Source organism: Miniopterus natalensis, chromosome 2 (genome assembly GCF_054644295.1).
Source record: "Miniopterus natalensis isolate mMinNat1 chromosome 2, mMinNat1.hap1, whole genome shotgun sequence".
NCBI classification, from domain to species: Eukaryota; Metazoa; Chordata; class Mammalia; order Chiroptera; family Miniopteridae; genus Miniopterus; species Miniopterus natalensis.
In genome coordinates, this window is record NC_142082.1 from 142,690,201 (window position 1) to 142,710,543 (window position 20,343).

Sequence of the window (20,343 nt, forward strand, 5' to 3'; positions counted from 1 at the left end):
ATGGTGACCAAAGTACTTGCAGGATGAGGGCATTATGTGTGCCCTTTTCCCATTATACACCCCCAAGTTCCAAGGCTTGGCTCTACACTGGAACCAGCTACACATACTGCTACCACAAACCACCTACAGGCTGGGAAGGGAGAGGAACAGAGAAAGGCCTGGGCTCCGTACTGCACAGAGAAAATTCTCAAACTCTGGCAAGCTGGGGCTACGGAAGTGGTGCCTAAATAGGGGACCCTGTTTCTTTCTATTCCACCTGGAGTAAAAAATCTTGTCCCACTCAGCTCTCATTTGTAAGTCTCCCAAGCCCATGTTCAGCTGCAGCCTTGAATTTAAAACATGTTAACATCAGGAAAGGTTAAGGAATTCTCTTTATTATTTTTTTTTACAAATTAAGACTATGTAGATTTCATATATTTCTGATCAAAAACACCTTTGTCTTCACAGTATGAGTTAGAGAATGCAGCCTGAGCTGAAAACCAAGGAACTAGAAAAGAAAGTGATAATTACAGTGATTACTGTTTTAAAAACCTGTTAGACATTTTCTTTAAAAGTAGTTTTTTTATATCTTGTCATTCTTGGCACTGTTTCTAAAGAAAACTCCTTTATCCCAAGCAAAAAAAGCGTAAGAGATGGAGTTTGGCTTCAAGAGATGTAACTCAGACCTAGCAGAGAATCAACAAATTTATGGAGTTGCTATTGGGGTTAAATGGAAAGGAAGTTCCCTTTAGTAAGTTCTCAAGCCAGAGGCTGGAGGCAGCAGCTCAATGATAACGTGGCATCCTCCATGGAAGCCAGCCACTCTGGGTGGCATGCCACCCCAGGAATACACACAGCCTGGGAACAAAGCTTTTCATTGGATGGCTCAGGGATATGTACACTGCAGTACCCACTGGGTCAAACTGTGTACTGGGTGTGAACGAGCACAGCCAAAAATGGTGTCCTCCTGGCAACGAGCTTTCGACGCTCAGTCCCTTACACTGAAGCCCTGTGAGCAGCGAGAACCACAAATGCTCCCAAGGCCCGCCCATCTGTGCCAGCTGACTGTGCAGCCCACAGGGAAGGAGCTGGTGATGCCCATCCACACTGCTCTCCCTCCACTTGCAACCACAAGGTTGCAGGGAATCAGATGTCTTGCAGGTTTGGTGACATGGGTCCTGCAAGGAACACTGCAGACTTATGGGAACAGGTGTACAGCCAAAAACTAAAATGCGTGTGGTAAAATAAACATTTATCTCTGCCCCAAATTTCTGGCTTGATGCTACCTAAGATCAGGTGGGAGATTACCAGATGAGAGATAACAAAAATGCACCAAAGGACTGTTATGAATGCTGCCTCCCAAGTCATCAACCCTGTTCCGCTGATCTGAACAAAGAACCACACACTCAGTATTTTGTCCCAAACAAGTCCTTATCTAGGTTTGTCTGCAGGATTAGTTACAATTACCCCCAAGGGCTCAACCATTCCCCTTTCCCTATCCTTCCTCTCCTGGGATCTTTAATCACAGCCACCTGGTAGAGGCCACTCAGTAACTAAGGTGATAACTAATTAAAACCAAAATAAAGGCCAGGGGAAATTTGGGGATTCTAGGCTCTACCTTGCCATACATAATCAGCCTTTTCATAAGTGCCTGACAAGAATTAGTCTTTCTTTGGGCTGAATCCTCCAACCCCAGGGATGGAAAGCAGACAGATTCCCTGAGGGTCAGACAAGGAATGGAAAAGGGAACATACACAGACCCACATTCCTTTTGTGATAGCAAGGCAGAAAGTGTGTTTGCCAGACCAGCAGCGACTTGGGCAGCTCAGAAGAGGCAAAGCATCCACCAGAGGAGGCTCTTCATTTTCTTTGTAGGGGTTGACAGAAGCTCAGATATAATGAGCCCGAGTAACAAGAGGACCAGCAAACTTCTTTCCAAAGGAAAACACACTGCCCAGTCCCATAGGAACTGTGCACCAACCAAACAGTGCTGAGGAAGGAAGGGCCGAGGTGGCTCTACCACACAGTTCAGATCCACTTGGTACAGCTCAGCGGGAAAGCAGACTTCTGGAGTTGTCTCCCTCTGCGGGCCCCACTCCTCACCAGGTGGACTTGCTGCCTAAGCGGAGGAAGAAACTAGGGATGGGAATGACAGAAAAGGGAGTGGGGAAGAACTCCAGGAATATGAAGCCAAACTCCAAACTATATTCTGCTAGTCAGTTTTTTGATCAAAAATTTCAAAATAGAGAAAACCACAAAGTACAAAAGCTTTTCTGATGCTTTTCATTATCACAGAACACTCCACCTGTAATGTGTGCAGAGAGAAAATGAGGGGCGGAGGGAGAGGAAGCCAAACTGGGAAAGGCTAGATGGTCATTTCACTTCTTCTCTTTCTTCTTGTCCTGGGAATGGAGAAAAATTACCCAATTAACTTTTGACAATAGACATTCAAACTAAAACTCTTAAGTGAGCCAATACCTGGCTGCCTTTGGTTAGGGACTAGAAGAGATAGGACAATAAAAAGGAATGAGAATCACTCCTTTAGCACGGCAGGTGGTCCACTGATGGTCCCCAAGTTACTGAACATCCAGGTTGGCCGAGACTAAACTTCAAGCAATTGAGCCTACTCCCACCCCAAGAGTACCTAGGTGGGCTGCCTAACCACTCTTGGCTACTCACAACCACTACAGCTCAGATCCCAAACAGAGAAGGCTGCAGTCTTCCCTAAAAAAACTAAACAAGATGTCAAGACCACCAACTTCCCATTAAGGCCTGAGAAGGAAGCATAAATCAACATTCAGAAATATTCTAGTCTAGGGAACTCTTCGGTGAATCTTAGGTGGGAGCCCAGTGTAGTGAACAAATGAAAGATGTGTTGCTTTGACTAAAACTGGGATACTTGTTTGGTGCTCAGTCCAACTGTGGCACAGACCAGAGAACCACCAAACCCTAGTCACCTGCTTCCAACATCACTGCACTGTGTCTTGTTCCATAGTACGGACTGTAAGAAAAGCTTGTGGTTTCATTGATCCCCTGCTGCTGGAGTAGACTATGTTTGACACTAACAGTATACAGAATGCTTCTCTGGGAAAAAATTAAGACCAACAAATGGATAAATTGGTCTACTTCTGAAATATATTTACAAAAGCTGGTTGCCAATATTATACAAATCCTCTAGAATATCCTTTTCTGAGTCATAACCATCTTTACAGCCTTTACATTTTTCGTATAGTAGACTGCTGCCGCTGAAACTCTTTCCCTTTGATACTAGGGATAAGTTTTTTTTTTAAAAAAGGAGTGTTTTTACTTGTTCCCTTTTCTCCATTAACTAAAGGCTTCAGGCTTACTTCTTACTCAATGGCCTGCCTTATGTAACCCTGGACCTACAGAGTGTGTAATTAAGTTTTCAAATTTGAAGTACACGCAGATGCTGAGCTCAAGAGCTAGTCTCATCTTTGGGTAGTGGGCTGACTAACCTTCTCATTCATAGCCAGGATCAACATGAGTTTTCTGAAGAGAGTAACGAAATCTAAGAAGAGGTCAACGCAGTGCCTGAAAGAGAACCAGATCACAAATTGCACTTCTTACTTTCCTTTACACAAAGATGCAAAACACAAACCCCCATCGCATGAGTCCCTTCCACCACCAACTAAGAAAGTAAAACTGTGTCTGAAACCCTTTCAACTCAATGAAGCCATGTCACATAGAAAAAAGAGAAATTCAGGCCTAACTCTGAGCCCTGTCCACTAACTTTGAGAAGATTGTATCATGAAAAAATACATGTATTTAAAAAATTATATGTATATCTTCTCATTATTAAAGATTTAAAGAATACAAAAGTATACAGAATAACAGGTGAAAGGTACCTTTCCTTCTCCTCTGCCTAGAGGTAACCACTATGAAAAGTATGGATCTATAAATACATATTCAATTTTTAAAAATCTGATATTTTTCAGAAATTGAGAGAAACTATGCTATTTGGTGCATAGTTCCAAAACCATGGGCATCCTCCCACATACACCCCCAAAGCTTGGCCAGTGCCACCTGGTCTTCTCTTGTAGAGAGAAAGGTGGGTCAGGCAAAGAACTGTCCCTAGGATTTGGAATGGAGTAGTATGCCTCACCCTTCATTCTTGTTAAAGACCAGTTTTCACACTCACCAGATATAATCCTTATCTCCATTTTCAGCCTTTTCGATAATGAGTTGAGTATCAAAAAGGACAAAGCCACACATGACCACCAGCCCCAAATACAGGTTTGCCTAACAAAAGAATGAGATGAGGTTACCATCTGGTAGACACCATAGAGAAAAAAAGCCATACTTCTTTCTGGCTCTCAGCCACTTGAAAGTACATCAAATGCAAACCCTACTGACATTAAAATTTATGGGCACTGAAGTCTATGACGACAAAGACCACATAACTTCCCTCAGTATAATTCTGCACTAATTATTTTTGGTCACTGGAAGTGATTCAATCATTTTAACAAGGAGCTCCTGCTGCTTGACTGGCCTTAGACAAATGATCTCTGAGCAAACCGAGTCTTCTCCTTAGCAATGTGCAACCCGTTTAATCTGAACTTTTACCACAGAAGGCTCCATCCTAGGAAGGTTAGTGGGGAGGCTTCAAGAGCACTGCCCAACACAGGTGAGCATTCTGGAGGATTCTTGATCTATCTTGCTTTGGGGATAAGCAAGAAAAAGAAGTGTGAGGCAAATAGCTACTGGAAAGTTATATGCAAAGTCTCACCTGGAAAAGCCAAATGGATCCAAAGAAAAGATTCCCCAGGGAAGACAAGACCATCAGGCTCAAGGCTGACATCAAGATACCTATAAGAGACGACAGAAAGCCATTCTGAGAAGCCAAAGTAAAGTAAAGCAATCCTGCTAAAGCCATTCCTTACATTCCCCACCAAATGAAGGCTTTCTACTTCAAACCAATAGGCACAAGAAGTAGGGGGTGGGGAAATAGTCCTAGCAAGAATCCTAGCTAGAGTGGAGACATTTTCCCTGTTTTCCAGTCCATACTTACCTCCCAAAAAGAGGTAACTACGGCGCCTGGCATAGAGTGCACTCAGGGTGAAGCAGGTGAAGATCATTGCTGTGCCCATGAAGGCAGTGGGAAGGATGCTGTTAAGGAAAAGACAATCAGGTTGAGGGCTACAGGAATACAGTCTATATTTAGAAGGTACATTCATAAAGGTAGAAAGACATAAGACACTACTAAAATGGTTACCTGGGATTGATGGCAATGCAAAACTCCAGAGCAGGGCCCAGGCCAACCCCTAGAAAACAAAAAACCCCAGAACACATTACTACCATCACTTGAAGAGGACCCTTGTCCCAAAGCCTATCATTTATAGCACAGGCTTGCTCATGCTCCTAAAAAAAACCAGACAAAACATGTGGACTAAAGTAATTCAATCTCTCCATTCCCCTTGTTTTCAAGAGAATTTAAACTTGACTAAGTTATTTATATAGAGCTGCAAAATTGTCCTCTTAGCTGAAAATTGTTGATGACCCCCAGGAGGAACAGAGATTAGGAAAAATGAAACAGACATGTCAAACATTTCTAAGATAAATCACTGAGGCTGCAAAACTCTGAAGAGGAAGGATGTGAGCCTGTAATGTGGGCCAGATCAGGAATTAGATTAGGAAAAAAGGATTAAGAGTAAAGCAGAGCCTTATAACCAGCAACCTTTAGTCATGAGCACTGACTCCTTTTGTAGCAAAAAAGGTCAGACCAGTTCTGCAGGTGGACATGTGCCAACAGGAGGGCAGAGCAGCAGCCTGTTCTGGCTCTAACATTTCCTCTACTTTGGCTACTCTCCTTTCTTTTTCTGAGTCCACTCCTTATTGCTTTCAAAAACTAGTTTTCCCTGATCTAAAAATCTTAATCTCTAAATCTTTACCTGTCTACAATTTCAGTATGGTATAGATTAGACTCACTCAGAATAAGTTGTACTAACTCAAATGCTGCTTTGCAAGTATTTTTATTGTGTAGCTTTAGTCCGGTTTCCCTTAATGATAATTCTAGAAGTGCTGTGCTTTTAATTCTTTTCTTGAGAATCAGCAAAGGGTCCTATGTAATGGATCTCAATGTATGGCTTTAATTAATTGTAAGGATCAGGACAGATGTCTCTATGATAGTTGCCAGTGTGAGTCCAACTAAGTCAGATTCTTGGGCCTTGTTTAGTCCCATATCTACCATTAACAAGTTATATTACCTAAGCTCTTAAACCTCATTCATTCAAGGACACAAATGCTTGTTTTTGTTTTATTTTTGTTTTTTAATCTTCACCTGAGGATATTTTTCCCATTGCTTTTCAGAGAGTGTGTGGGGGGGAGAGAGAAACATTGATGTGAGAGAGCCATGATTGGTTGCCTCCCGCACGTGCCCTGACTGGAGCCAGGGATCGAGCTTGCAACCAAAGTATGTGACCTTGACTGGAATTGAGCCCAAGGCCCTTCAGTCCACGGGCCAGTGCTCTAACACTGAGCCAAACCGGCTAGTGCACAAATGTTTATTTTTGAAAAGTAGACATCACGGTCACTAGTCACAAAGACCTTACCCTCTAAATGGGGAAGCAAGAGCCACCTATATGAAATAAGAAAGCAGCACAGGGCAAAATACATTCAAAATATAAGATTGTATAGCCCCAGCTAGTTTTGTTCGGTGGTTAGAGCATCGGTCAATGGACTGAAGGGTCCTTGGTTTGATTCCGGCAAAGGGCATGTACCTCAGTTGCAGGCTCAATCCTGGCCCCGGTCAGGGTGCATGTGTGAGGCAACCAATTGATGCCCCCCCACCCCAATCTCTGAAAAGCAATGGAAAAAACATCGAGTGAGGATTAAAAAAAAAAAAATTGGATAATAAGTGTGATTCAGCTGGGGTGAATCACAATAAATACAAATCTCGGACTCTAGTCTAAAGAGATACTAAAAAATACGTCTCCCTCCCCCCACCCCTCAAAATTAGACCAATCCCTTAACATACCTGTAAGGAAAGCAAATCCAGCAAGAAGTCCCAGTCTTTTTTGCTCAGTTTCATGGCTATGAGGTATTGTCATCAGCCAAATCATCAACCCCAGGGAGCCCAGAGCAGAGAGCAGGCCAGCCTGTCAGATCCAGAGTCATAAGTGAATACTTGAAAGTATCGAATTATTTTGCAGGAGACTATTAGATTCAAATATTCACCTGAACTTCCTAGTATTTGCTTCTAACCTGGAAGCAGTGGAAAAGGCAGTGGGGGCTGAAGAGAAAAATCAGAGCCTTAAAGGACAGGGTTAGGAACATGGTAAATGTTGGAGGCTCTTCTGGCCTGGGTATTCCATCAACCACAACTATCCTAGATGAACTATGGGTCTTGCCCAAGAAATAGGAAATGAACCAAAGTGATAAGTACTGGAAGCACACTCCAATCTGTAGAACAAGTAGAAGTGACCCCTTTTTGATCACTTTAAAACACACACAAATACATATATACATATGAAGACTGACAGAGAGTGCTACAGACAGAATGTTTGTGCCCCTTATCCCAAATTCATGTTTAAATTCGAATCCCCAATATGATGGCATTTAGAGGTAGGGTCTATGGAAGGTGATTAGGTCATAAGGATGGAGCCTTCACGAAGGGGTTTAAGCAACCTTATAAAAGGGAACCCAGAGAGCTCCTTGTTCCTTCCGCCATGTGGGCCCTCACCACACAACAAATCTGTTGGTGTTTTGATCTTGGAATTCCCAGCTTTGAAAACTATAAGAACTATTTCTGGTTTAAGCCACCCAGTCTATGATATTCTGTTACAGCAGCCTGAAAGGACTGAGACAGAGGGTATGTATCAAAAAAATACCAAAACATTAAGAGTATGTAGTTATTTCTGGGTTATGGGATTATAGAGTTTTATATTCACTTATCACTAGTCTGTTATTTGAATTCTCTACAATGAACATGCCTCAGTTTTTTAAGAAAGAAAAAAAAAAAATTCTTTTTTTTACAAAACCAGTGGGAAAAAGAGATAGGCATTTGAAAAGAGAGAAATCATTAAGGATGTATATAAGCGCTAAAGTTTCTTTCTTCCTTTAAAGGTATACTCAATTGTTGTTTTCCACTACAGTTATGTTCTATCAAGTCACTATGAGCAATGAATTAGTGAGTGCTGAACAACTGCTCCTACACGAAATAAAACATTAGGTTCTTATGAGTCCCCCATCACAACATTTTCATAAACTGATCAATATACAACCTTGTTTTATGTGTGTTTTCTGTTTAAAAGCACTTAGATATATATTGTCGGTTCATTAACACTGAGCTCAGACACAGCACTATAACTCATGCTGGAACAAAGCTTATCTAACACATATTTTCTCCAAAGGTACATGGCAGTCTTCTCTGCCAATTAAGAGCACTAAGAGCACTTTAGCACTGTGCTTGGAGCCATTTTAAACAGCAAAATTCTCAACAAAAAGCACAAAAATGCAAAAAGAAATGTCACACTAAACAGACTGTAAAAAGGACTATTGTTTACAGTTTGAGAGCTTGAAATAAGGCGGTGTGTTGCCTTGTTCAACCTTAGCTGGAACATGGGTCTGATGGGCAACTCAAACTTTGCTGCTCTGGGTATGACTACAAATGTCTACAAAAGTACTGACTTTAGGGTTACAAATAAATTTTAGCAAGTAGGCATATTTGGAAATATGAAATCTACAAATAATGAGGATGATTTTATTTTACATTATTTAAAAGAACCACTCTTGCCTAAAAGGTAGAATGCTTTTGTCTAAACTCAAGGGATCAAAGTCCTATTCTGAGTATCTAGACTAATTTTTCACACACCCCTGCAAGGAAATGCCTGAGCATAGGGACAGTTCTCAGCAGTGCCAATACCAACATACGTACATCCGTGAACTTACACAAAAAAGGACACTCTCAAAGGAACAAGTCTTGGCTAGTGAGAACTTCAAACTTACTGATTACTCCTCAACTGTCCCCCTTCTATTCCAGCTGACCAAACCCAAATTCTCCCTCAACAAAGGAAAATGAGTTACTTAAGGGTTTCACTCAGCCATGCAGATAAATAAAATGGGTCAAATCCTTAAGGTCTCAACCCTGCCCCTCCTAATAATCAGTCACACAATCAGTGTCTTGTGCCTAAGTGCTCCACAGTCACTAAGGCAAGAGAGAGAAAGGCTACTGTAGGGAAGAGTCCCAGCAAGCACATCATGCCTCTACTCTCCCAGCAGGCACGTCATGCCTCTACTCAGTGGGCAGGGATCTTGAATATCAACAATACATCGTTCAGTGCCAGGGTAAGACACTCCAAAGCTAAACATTTCAGTATTTAGAGAAGGCAGAGTTGCCAGAAAATTTAAATGGCTCTACATGTCCTGATTTACAGACTGGCTTTGCCTGAGTTCAGATGCCAAACTACTGAAAAGGATGGAGGAGGGGCACATGCGTGTACCACCCTGCTGAGCTAGTTCCTTCCAATTATAATTTGTTGATCTTACCTGAATAAAATGAGTGACCACGTGGACATAGGCCCCCGCAGCTGCCACAAACATACAGAGCGCAAAACTGGCATAGACCTTCTTCAGGTGCTGCTGTGTTGAAGGAGTTCTAGGAAAGAATGTTAATAACAGCCATCACTCTGGGACCAATCCAATCTCATCCCTAACCTAAGAATCATTTCCTTCTCTTCTTCCCAGGGAATATGTGAAAGTTATATTACAATTAAAAAAAGGAATGTTTTGAAAATACCATTAACTAAAAGAGAATCTTAAAAGCTGGGGAAGAGCCAAAACCCCAAAATTATGAATAATCAGTACTGAAACTAGACTAACTAAATGGCTTTCCAGTGACCACACAGCAGTCCTTAGAATCTGGATGCTTATCATATCCTCAGGATTCTAGTAAAGTGTCTGTTAGTTTACATATACAAAAGTTAATAAACTAGGAAAAAGAAAAACCAGACATAAAAGGAAAAGCAAAAAGAAACTGTATTCAAGGTCAAAACACTCACATATGGGAAAATTTTAAGAGCGCATCAAAGTTGATCTTCCGATCAAATATGTTCATGATGTCAGAGTCTGCGGGACACAGCCTCCGCTCTGTAGAATAAAGAATAAAAGAAAGGTTATTTTAAAGGTACAAATACAAACAAAATGACAACTTTCTTATAAAAAACAGCAACATAAAAGTTTGGAAAAACAGAAGTTACTTAAAGTTCAACTATGCTAACACAACCATTTTAATTTTTATATATTTCCTTCCCGAATACATTTGCAACCATAATCAACCATTTTATTAACTTATTCATTAAAAATTTTTTCCATCACTATTTATCCCCCCAAAATCAACCATTTTAAAGGGGAGAGAGGAAACAAACTCATCTTCCTTTCCCCAAAGTATTTCATTACTAGAATTTTATTTCTATTCTTTCAGAAGGTGATTTGCCCCTTTAAAAGGCTGTTTCTTTGAGAAATTCTCAATTAGCAAACTAGTTAAAGCCACCTAGTCACTGGAACATAAAGTAATTTTATGTCATTGTTTCAAGAAGCTCCAGAATTCTCTCAGCAAAGGTATAGAACCTCAGAGATTTAAAAAAACACACACACAAACTATAAAGGTCTGCACTAGAACTTGAGTTTTAAAAATATACATGCAGAAGCTTTCTATCTAATGCATTTTAAAATTGAACTAAAAAAGGGATTCACAATTTTAAAAAGAGGAAAGTTCCTACTCCATGAAAAGAAACTTGTGCAAAAAAAGCATGTTTTTTTAAACATAATTTCAAACCTTTCCTACAAAAGAGTTGGTATAGTACAAGGAATTCCTGTATTCTCTTCACCCAGACTAAATGGCACTGTTTCACCATGTTTGCTTATCCTCTCTATACTACGGCAATACACAGACTTAAAAATATTTTCTTGCCATGCAAACACAATGCCCTTTTACCTCTAAATACTTCAGTGTGTATATCCTAAAAGCGATGATCAAAACCAGAAAATTAACACTGATACAATTCTATTATATGATCTACAGACACCTTATTCAGATTTTGCCAACTGTGCCAGAGGGCATTTTTATTGATTGATTTTATGGGGGGGGGGCAGGGAGAAAGGAGGGGAGAGAGATCGATTTGCTCTTCCACTTATTTATGCATTCATTGGTTGCTTCTTATATGTGCCCTGACCAGAGATCAAACCCACAACCTTGGCATATCAGGACATAGCTCTAACCAACTGAGCTGCCAAGGACCCCAAAGGGCATTTCCCCCCCCACACTAAAACTATACCCAAGTCCCATTACACATCAATACCATAAAGTTGGCTCTTAAGCTCTGTTCCCTCCCCTATCTCACATGCAATCTTAAATAAACATGCTCAATCTATAGAACTAAAAATCTAATCAACCGTTTTCATCTTTCCTAAATATAAATCTTCCAGATTCTTATTAGACCCAGAATGAATGCCCCATCTCTTTCAAATTTGCCAAAAAAGGGGGGGGGGAGGACTAAAACACAAAAGGTAAGCTGCTTGAAAGACAGGCCGACTTCTCACACCCATTCTAATCAGCACTCAACCCGATACTCAGCAAAATTCATCTGGGCAATAAAAGTTACAATCAGCTAAGCAATTTCCTGAGGAATCCTGGGCCAGTGGAGAGATGCCATTCTTAAAAGTTCAAAAGCATCATTATTACCACTTGTTTCCTGAGGCTCTCACAAATGAAACAATTAAAATGGCGGGCTTGCTTTCTGATTTCCTTTCCTTTCTCACCATCCCTACTCACCTCAGTTCTTTTGTTAGTTATGTTCTTAAGGATGGATACAGTGAGAAGCTGCAGAACCTACTAACTCTGCTGCTCTCATCTCTAAATCTCAGGGCTCCAGGTCCTCTTGATCTAGATGGTGCAATTATTGCAGGCTGTTGCACTGCCAGCCACAGCCTTCCATAACCATGATGAACCCTCTAGAGAGCACACTTACAGGATGGCAGAATCCAGCACCTGGAAAGTGTCTTTGTTTAAGGCTTCCATTAACACTCCTAATGACATCCCTAGACAGAACTTGCAACAGTACTGAAGCAACCTTCCGAGCCAAGTTTCTTAGTAGCATTCACAACAATGCTAAAGCACCTCTTGCTTCCAATTTCAAGAGTTAAAAAAAGGAGGGGGTGAGGTAAATACTCAAATACCCAGGGGACTGCTAGCCAGAAAGGGGCAATATCCTGTAACCAGACCCCACTGAGTGGAAACTTAGGAGGGGAGAATAGCAGAAACTCCTCTGTCCCAGTTCACTCTCTGACATTTCCCAGGGGGTACTGACTGCCTCTTTCCAGAGCTCTCTTACAAGTGCTGATGGAAAATCAAAACCATCAAAGGTTGTGAGGGTAAGGAGGGAGGTGCCAAATAGGAGTTTCTCCATGATTTAGTAGTGGCCTGTGGTTTAAAACCATAAAAAATAATATATAAAAAATAAAACCAGTTTCCAATATTACTACCTATTCTAACACTTAAGGGAAAACTGTAACTACCAAATTTTCTAGATGCAAAGATACACAGGAACTTTAATAACTTTGGGGGGGGGGGGATAATGCAATACTGTATAGAAATTTAAGATGAAATTATGTGCCCTGGCCGGTGTGGCTCAGTTGATCGAGGGTCATCCCATACACGAAGAGGATGCGGGTTCAATTCCCAGTCAAGCCATGTATGATAGGCAGTCAGTCAATGTTTCTCTCCCTTTCTCTCTCTGAAATCAATAAAATGTATCTGAGGGTGAGAATTATAGGGAAGGAAAAAAAAAAAAAAAAAAGATGACATGGCCCTAGACATGGTTTGGCTCAGTGGTTAAGAGTATCAGCCCTCGGTATAAAGGGTCCCAGGTTCGATTCCAGCTAAGGGTATATACCTCGTTTGCAGGCTCCATCCCTGGCCCCGGTCAGGGCACGTGCAGGAGGCAACCAATCCAAGTGTCTCTCTCACATCAATGTTTCTCTCTCTCTCTCTTCCTTCCTCTCTCTCTAGAAAGCAATGGAAAAAATATCCTCGAGTGAGGATTTAAAAAAAAAAAAATGACATGATGTACATATTACATATTTTCCAAAATGTTAAAATATGAAGGGAAAAAGTTGGTCTTAGAATCAAGGAAATATGATAATTTGCTCTACATCTGCACCATCCAGATAAGAACTAAGGTGCAGATAAGTAATGAGTTAGAAAACTGTTCTTACAAGTTTTGCCAGATAGCCTAAACTTATCAAGGTTTCTATCTTAACTTCAACTAGCTATGCTCAGAAGCTGTACAGAAAAGATATCTATATTTCAATGGTCAATAAGCAAACTCAGCAAAACAAGATTAAACTGCACTCATAACTCAAAAATAACATCTCCCATTCCAAAAATATTCTTAGTCCCAGACTCAGCTCTTAACAGAGCTTGAGTATTCCAAACCATTTACTAGGTAACTCAGCTAACATGCAGTTACATGAAAATCTTTGTTTAAAAAAGAAAGTGTTAAAATGGTAAAATTTGTTTTATTTTACCATAATAAAGAAAAAAAGTACATTAGATTGCTCAAAAATTCTTTAATACAGCAGTCCCAACACACATCTAAGCCCATTACAAAACTGACACCAGCATTGGTCTGCCTTACCCTGAATCCCAACTTGTATAGAAATCTAGAAACTGGATCCTCTCTTCCACTACTCAGTTCTATATTCAACTAATTATAAAAAAAGGAGGTGGGATTATTTACACAGAATACAACAAGGACAGTGCCTCCTGGACTCATGGGAAATTTGCCTGTACTGCATTTGTACACGACTAATAAATGTTAATCATAACCAAATTCCTTTAATTTGGTCCAGAGCCTCATTTTAAGCCTTCATCCTTAGGAGAGCAGGAATCCCAAATTTGTCAGAATCTGTCAAAATGTGTCATGCATATACTGCTAAAACTGTTGGAAGTGTCACTATTCAGTGCCTCTTCTGCCAGAGGCACCCAAAAAGCAAAACAAAAAACTCAGTGTGTAGTTTTACCAAGAAAGAAAAACTTAAGTAAAAACAGTTTTGAGTTAGGTATTCTGTGATCCATTTTTGCTTGGGGAGGGAAGAGCAGCAGGGCAAGGCAGGAGGAGATATTCTTTTTTTTGCCCCACAAGCAAAGAATATACTGCTTATTAAAACAAAGCAAGGAAAACAAAGGGCTTTTCCCTTCAAAATCCCTCCTATTGAACACAGCTTTAATCAAGAAATGAAACACAAATGCAAGAAATATGTACAGGTAGCAAAAGTGTATATTCACCAACCCATCTAACTTGGTCTATTAAACCCTGAAGGAAGAATAGTCTTCAGATATAAAAGATAAGTCTTTAATTAATAATGCTACCCTACTGCAATTCTGAGCATTGACAACTATGAAGAGACACACATTCTTATCAATGAACATCTATGTCTAGTTAAATCCATTGTTCTTGATATCTTCTTTACCCTTGTCCTAAAATGAAAAGATTATTATTAAGTGCCAGGCCTTAAAAAAGTTCCCTGCCTTGGCTGAGTAGCTCAGTTGGTTAGAGCATCGCCCTTATACACCAAGGTTTCAGGTTTGATCCCCAGTTAGGGCACATACCAGAATCAACCAATGAATGCATAAATAAGTAGAACAACAAATCTCTCTCTCTCACACTCACTCAAATCAATAAATTAAAAAATTCTCTGCAATCTATCCCAACACTTATTAAGTGCAGTGCACATGAATAAAACATGGCCCAAAGCTATGCAAAACAGAAGCAATCATGCATTTAGTATGCATTTAAAAAAATATCCTTGCCTTTGAAAAATAAAAGCCTGCTGACTGCTGGAGCCAGAACAGTAGCTGCCTCAGTCTATACAATTTAACATTAAACCAGCAAGTCAAAGAAACATTGTTCACACAGTTAAACACTGAGTTTGTGAATTATGGTTCTTCGTTCTGTTGTAATTTGATCATCTTAAATTCTGTTCCCACACATTTAGAAGCGACCAAGTTGATACTTAAAAGAGAAAATAAAAAATCCCATGTGGTTAAATTTTTTAAAAAGGAGGCGGGACTGTCTGTAATTTTTCAGTAGTTCTTCCTATTGATTTTCAGAATCTGTATAACCATGTCCTTAACATAGTGGTGAAAAGCATGACCTGCTGTATTCGAATCCTGGCTGTTCTTTCCTTAGCTGTATGACATGCAACAAATTTCTGGCACTTAACCTTATCGTGCTTCAGTTTCCTCATTTGTAAAAGAGTAATATACAATATTACCTACCTCATAGGGTTGAGGATTAAGTGAGATAATACAAATAAAGTGCTTAGATTAGTGCTTCATACATAAGACTGGCTCAATGTGTTAACCATTATTGTTACTAATGTTAATACTCATGACTCTCAAGTCCTCAGTGTATGCTTATCCCTTTTAAAAATTTAGTTTTAGCCCAGCCGGGCGTGGCTCAGCGGTTGAGCGTCGACCTAGGATCCAGGCGATTGGGGCTCGATTCCCAGTCAGGGCGCATGCCCAGGTTGCGGGCTCGATCCCCAGTTTGGGGCGTGTAGGAGGCAGCTGATCAATGACTCTCTTATCATTGATGTTTCTATCTCTCCCTCTCCCTCTCTTTTCCTCTCTCTGAAATCAATAAAGATATATTAAAAAAAAAAAAATTTCGTTTCAGAAGACATTTATCACAGGCCTAATTTACATATGCCCTATAAATCATTTTTTAAAAAATTATTCAACCATTAACTCACAGCTAGCTATATCCTGAAGACTTAATATTTACCCAAATTAGAAATTAAATGGGCAGGGGGAAGGGGGGGGTCTTAAGAAAATTATAAACTGGAATTTAAAGAAACTTGACAAATCTTATTACTAGTTAAAATGACTTTTTTAAAATCCTCACCCGAGGATATTTTTTCCATTGCTTTTCAGAGAGAGTGGAAGGGAGGGAAAGAAACATCGATGTGAAAGAGATACATCAACTGGTTGCCTCCCGCACTCATCCCAGCACCTGCAACAGAGGTATGTGCCCTTGGCCACTATTGAACCCAGGACCGTTCAGTCCACAGGCCAACGCTCTAACCACTGAGAAAACCAGCCAGGGATAAAATGACTTCCCTTTAAATGCCATACCCCTCTTCTGGCACATTTACACCATACCTCCTGTCCCACAGGGTCACAGGCATTTTGAGAGCCTAATAACCACTAAGTGGTAATCTGATGTGGCAGGGATTTTGAGGAAGTAAATGGTCATTAGCTTGATGCTTTCCTTGCCACCCCTAGGAAGTTGGCCTATTCAGTTTAAGAAATTCCACTTCAACTAGGATTGGGCTTTGATTTTGATCTGAACCATACACGTCCCAGTCCCTGCTCCCCTTAATTTGGGCCAAAATCTCTGGATTAGCTAATACTGAATTCTGCCTCTCTAGGGGACTGCCTCCGAACCAATCCAGTACCTCGAGATGGAATGTCCATTGCCTTCAATACATTATTTTTCATTCCAAATTTTGACACTACTGAATCACTCTCTATATAACCACAACTGTCTGACAGACACCGAATCATAAGCAGCCCCCAATGTCCTAAACACATAATCACCTTCCAGTATAAACCAGCAATCCCTCCCCAGTTAACACCATATTTAGTCCAAATGAAAACAGGCATAAATTAGAATAGCACATCCACTCCATCCTCACCCTTGAAGCTCTCTTTTCATGTGTTTTGGATTCCAGTTAATTGTACCAAAACTTCTCACACATTTGGTTTTAAGCACCTTCAGACCAAAGCTTGCGTACGAATCAGCTTGCTAGCCAGCCCCCACACTTAAGCGCAACGAGGAGTCTCCAAGTAAACTTAGATCCCATTATCTGATCAAGAGTGTTATGACCTCAAATCAACATTCCCCAGCTGGCTCAGAGGGAGACTTACCTCTAATGGTCACTCAAGTCCTAAAAGCCAACTTCTACTGTGTTTCTCTCCTTAGTTTAAACATTGTCTTTGGGAGGGGAAGGGTGGGGCTTGGCAGCTGAGCATGGACCTAAGACCCAGAAGATCGAGGTTTGATTCCCAGTCAGGGCACATACCCAGGTTGCGGGCTCGATCCCCAGTCAGGGGCATGCAGGAGGCAGCTGATCAATGACTACTCTCTCATCACTGATGTTTCTCTCTCTCTTTCTCCCTTCCTCTCTCTGAAATCAATAAAGATTTTTTGATCCTCACTTGAGGATATTTTATGTATTTTTTCTTTAAAGACTATCTTTGGAAAAAAATATGCATTAAAACTACTCCATGAAATATTTTAGAAACTCTGGGGGTTAACAAAACAGCTGAGTGGAAGACACTTCTACCAGCTTCTACAGCCAAGTTAAAGTAGCAAAGGATAATTTAGAAGATTGAGCATCAAGAGAATAATGAGTGTTTTCCCAGAGGAGATTAACACTCTTGGGGTAGTTTATGAAATAAAGTGAAACTCTTCAGGTCAGCAGTAGGACCTTCTATAATAATACCACTGACTACATTCATATAAAATTTTACAATTTGCAAAATGTTTTTATATACATTATCCCCTTTGATCTTCACACCAATACCTGAGGGAAGGGCAAGAATGATTAGTCCACTTTAAAGATTAAAAAGAAAGTTCAAAAAGGCAGTGTAATAGTGGCACAAGCACTGGATTTGGAGTCACGAGTCCTGCCATTTTCTACCACATAACTTTGGGAAAATCATTTTACCTGAGGTCCTCTAAACTTTCTCATCTGCAAGATAAGGATAATTAATACCTGCTTTACCAAGTTTATTGAATGACAATAAGAAAATTTGTGTGAAATAATTGTAAAGTGCTATACAGACAGTAGTATCGTATTAACCACCATCATAAAGTTACAATACATAAATAGTAGAGCCAGATCCAGGTTAGGGGTCCTCTGACCTCTAAAGTTTGGTACTCTTTCTACTAGTACACCCTACAGTAGAAGAGCAAGTGTTCATTATGGCAGTTCCAGCCATAAATCAAGAGAAATCTTTTTTTTAAATTAACATATGCTGATTCCTATGACACTTTTCTGTACTTTTTAGCATTTCTACAATAAGCATGAACTATACCCATAGCAAAAAGTATATCTAGAGCCCGGCCAGGCGTGGCTCAGTGGCTGAGCGTCTACCTAGGATCCACCAGATCATGGTTCGATTCCGGGTCAGGGCACATGCCTGGGTTGCGGGCTCCCCCCAGTCGGGGGCGCGCAGGAAGCAGCCGATGATCAGTGACTCTCTCTTATCATTGATGTTTCTCTCTATCTCTCTCCCTCTCCCTGCCTCTCTCTGAAATCAATAAAAATATTTCTTTAAAAAGTATATGTAGAAATGCTGACTTATATGGGTTAATTTTATCTTTCCTATTCTTAAGGAGAGTAAGACTTTAGTCAGATCAATAGTAGAGAAGGGAAAAAAGTGGGTACTAAGCCATGTTTCCACAACAAGATGAATAATTTAAGAAGGAAACTCTGAATCTAAATTACAGATTGCATTTCTCAAGAATTCATTCTGTCCCCACTGAAGGAAAATGTCAGAGAACCTAAATGTCAACATAGTACTTAAGCCAGAGTAAAAAATATCCGACAGAGGAATAAGAAATCATCAACGACAGTGCATCTAATAATTATAGAAATAAGTGTTCGCAGAAGCCAGAAGAAACGTGGTTGTGAGACTGGAAAAATCTGTCTTGAACTGAATTCTTAAACTACACATTCTACCAAAAGATAAAACAGAAACAAATATCAATAAGTAACTAGAAAAGCCCATTCTCCGCTAACCTTTAACCTTAAAATCTTTGTGTTTCAGGCACAGTCAGCTCTTCTACTGGGTTACACATTCACAAGTTAACTATTGCTAGAACAGAGTCTCAAGTTCAGAGAGGTTTCTGTTCTTCTTTGGGGTGGGCAATCAACCTGCGTTGGCACAGGGTAGCAACTCCACCACACTTAATACACAAAAATACCACAGCCTACTTATGACCACAGCTCCAGCAAGCAGGTCCCAGAAAAAACAACTACGCCCGACACCGCCCTTCCTAATCGGACTTTGAGAAAGACGCCCACAAGGCTCTGGACTGAAGAAAGCCAGGCCACCTCACCTGTCCGAAGGTAACCAATCAGACCAGAGCGCCGCTGCCCTGCGGGGCTGGGAAGCCAAGCCAAGCCCCGGTCTCTCCACACCCCCCGCTTCGGCTGTTGGCTTGCACGTAACTAAGGAGCCTCGCGTGTCACAGCAGTGTGACATCACCCGCCCCGCCGTGACAGGGCAGCCAGCCTGACCAGGCCCGTCTCGAGACCCGGCGCCTGCCTCTCACCCAGAGGCGCCGAGTCAGAGGGCCCGCTGGCCCGCAGCAGAGCAGCGAGCGGTCGGGAGGGCGGGGGTCACTAACCCGCGAGGTTTTGCTTTCATTCCCCTCGGAAGGAAGGGGTGGGGAACGTGCCCTAAATTCCAGATGGGCCTGGGCCAGGGGGCCCCTGCGTATACTCTACGGGGAGGAAGGAGAAGGACGAAGGCTGGGAGGAAGGAGGAAAGGGAAGCTAAAAAGGGGCCTTCGCTGGCGCTCCCACGCAGAGTGGGAGGCTGACCGCCCCCGCCCCTCCCCCGCTCCTGTATAGTTGCGCAAGCGCGGTACCAGTTCCTCCCTTCCCTTCCCGGCCCAGCTTTCCGGAGTCCAGTCGCAGAGCAAGGGCCTTTTCTCACAGGGTGCAGTCTGTCCGAAAACGGACACCACTCCCATCGTCCTTGAGACAACAGCTGCTGGACCTCCCCCCTTCCGTTCTTCACCCCCGGCTAGCGCAATCCTAGTTTCACACGTACCTTCTTACCCGCCTCTCTGGAGCCCACAAAGCTCTCTTAACACCGGATACGCTTCTGACTCTCCCAGGGTGCGCTTCAGACTCTTTACCCCGAGTCCGCCCCTTCAAGGAAGCCCCGCCCCCAAGCTCCTTTTAGAACCAGTCCTCATTGGCCGTTGGCTGCACTTCTGCCACTTCTTTGGCCGTACACGCAAGAACTTCAGCCGCTTACTTCAGAGCCATTCGTTAATGTCCTTGTCAATCAAATCTCTGGCACCAATCGGCGTCGTAGACAAGGTCTCATCCTTCTTCCCGCCTACAGTAAGGAAGGAAGCAAGTCCAAAGCCACCTCTAGTGGAGAAAGTGAAGAAGGGCAGGCCCCACCCAAGACACCGACTTCGCAAATAATAGATATCCCCACGACGCGTGATGGGGTGGCGCTGCAAAGTCCCGGGATTCTAGGGTTAGACTTGTTATGGAATATTAAAGAGGGAAAGAGATTTAAAAAACATAGAGAAA

The 20,343-nt window shown here is 41.6% G+C and overlaps 1 protein-coding gene across 1 annotated transcript; it reads right to left on the minus strand.

The window, feature by feature from the left end:
* Window positions 1-353: 353 nt before the first annotated feature.
* TMBIM6 (transmembrane BAX inhibitor motif containing 6) lies at window positions 354-19,933 on the minus strand. Its single transcript, XM_016201257.2, has 10 exons — window positions 19,847-19,933; window positions 9,996-10,083; window positions 9,484-9,592; window positions 6,974-7,094; window positions 5,213-5,261; window positions 5,009-5,106; window positions 4,727-4,806; window positions 4,139-4,239; window positions 3,456-3,531; window positions 354-2,381 (listed from the first exon to the last, which is right to left on the minus strand). Exons 2-10 carry the CDS (start codon window positions 10,049-10,051, stop codon window positions 2,358-2,360), a joined length of 714 nt encoding a protein of 237 aa, XP_016056743.1. The 5' UTR covers window positions 10,052-10,083; window positions 19,847-19,933; the 3' UTR covers window positions 354-2,357.
* Window positions 19,934-20,343: the final 410 nt, after the last annotated feature.

Bases quoted from the DNA above. Each gene is read 5' to 3' on its own strand.
- TMBIM6 (XM_016201257.2), bottom strand. From the start codon at position 10,051: ATGAACATATTTGATCGGAAGATCAACTTTGATGCGCTCTTAAAATTT. The intron at 5,262-6,973 runs GTATGTTAAGGG...TTTGTTTTCTAG, and splicing joins TGGATTTGCTTTCCTTACAG to GGGTTGGCCTGGGCCCTGCT. The intron at 4,807-5,008 runs GTAAGTATGGAC...CGTCTCTTATAG, and splicing joins TAGTTACCTCTTTTTGGGAG to GTATCTTGATGTCAGCCTTG.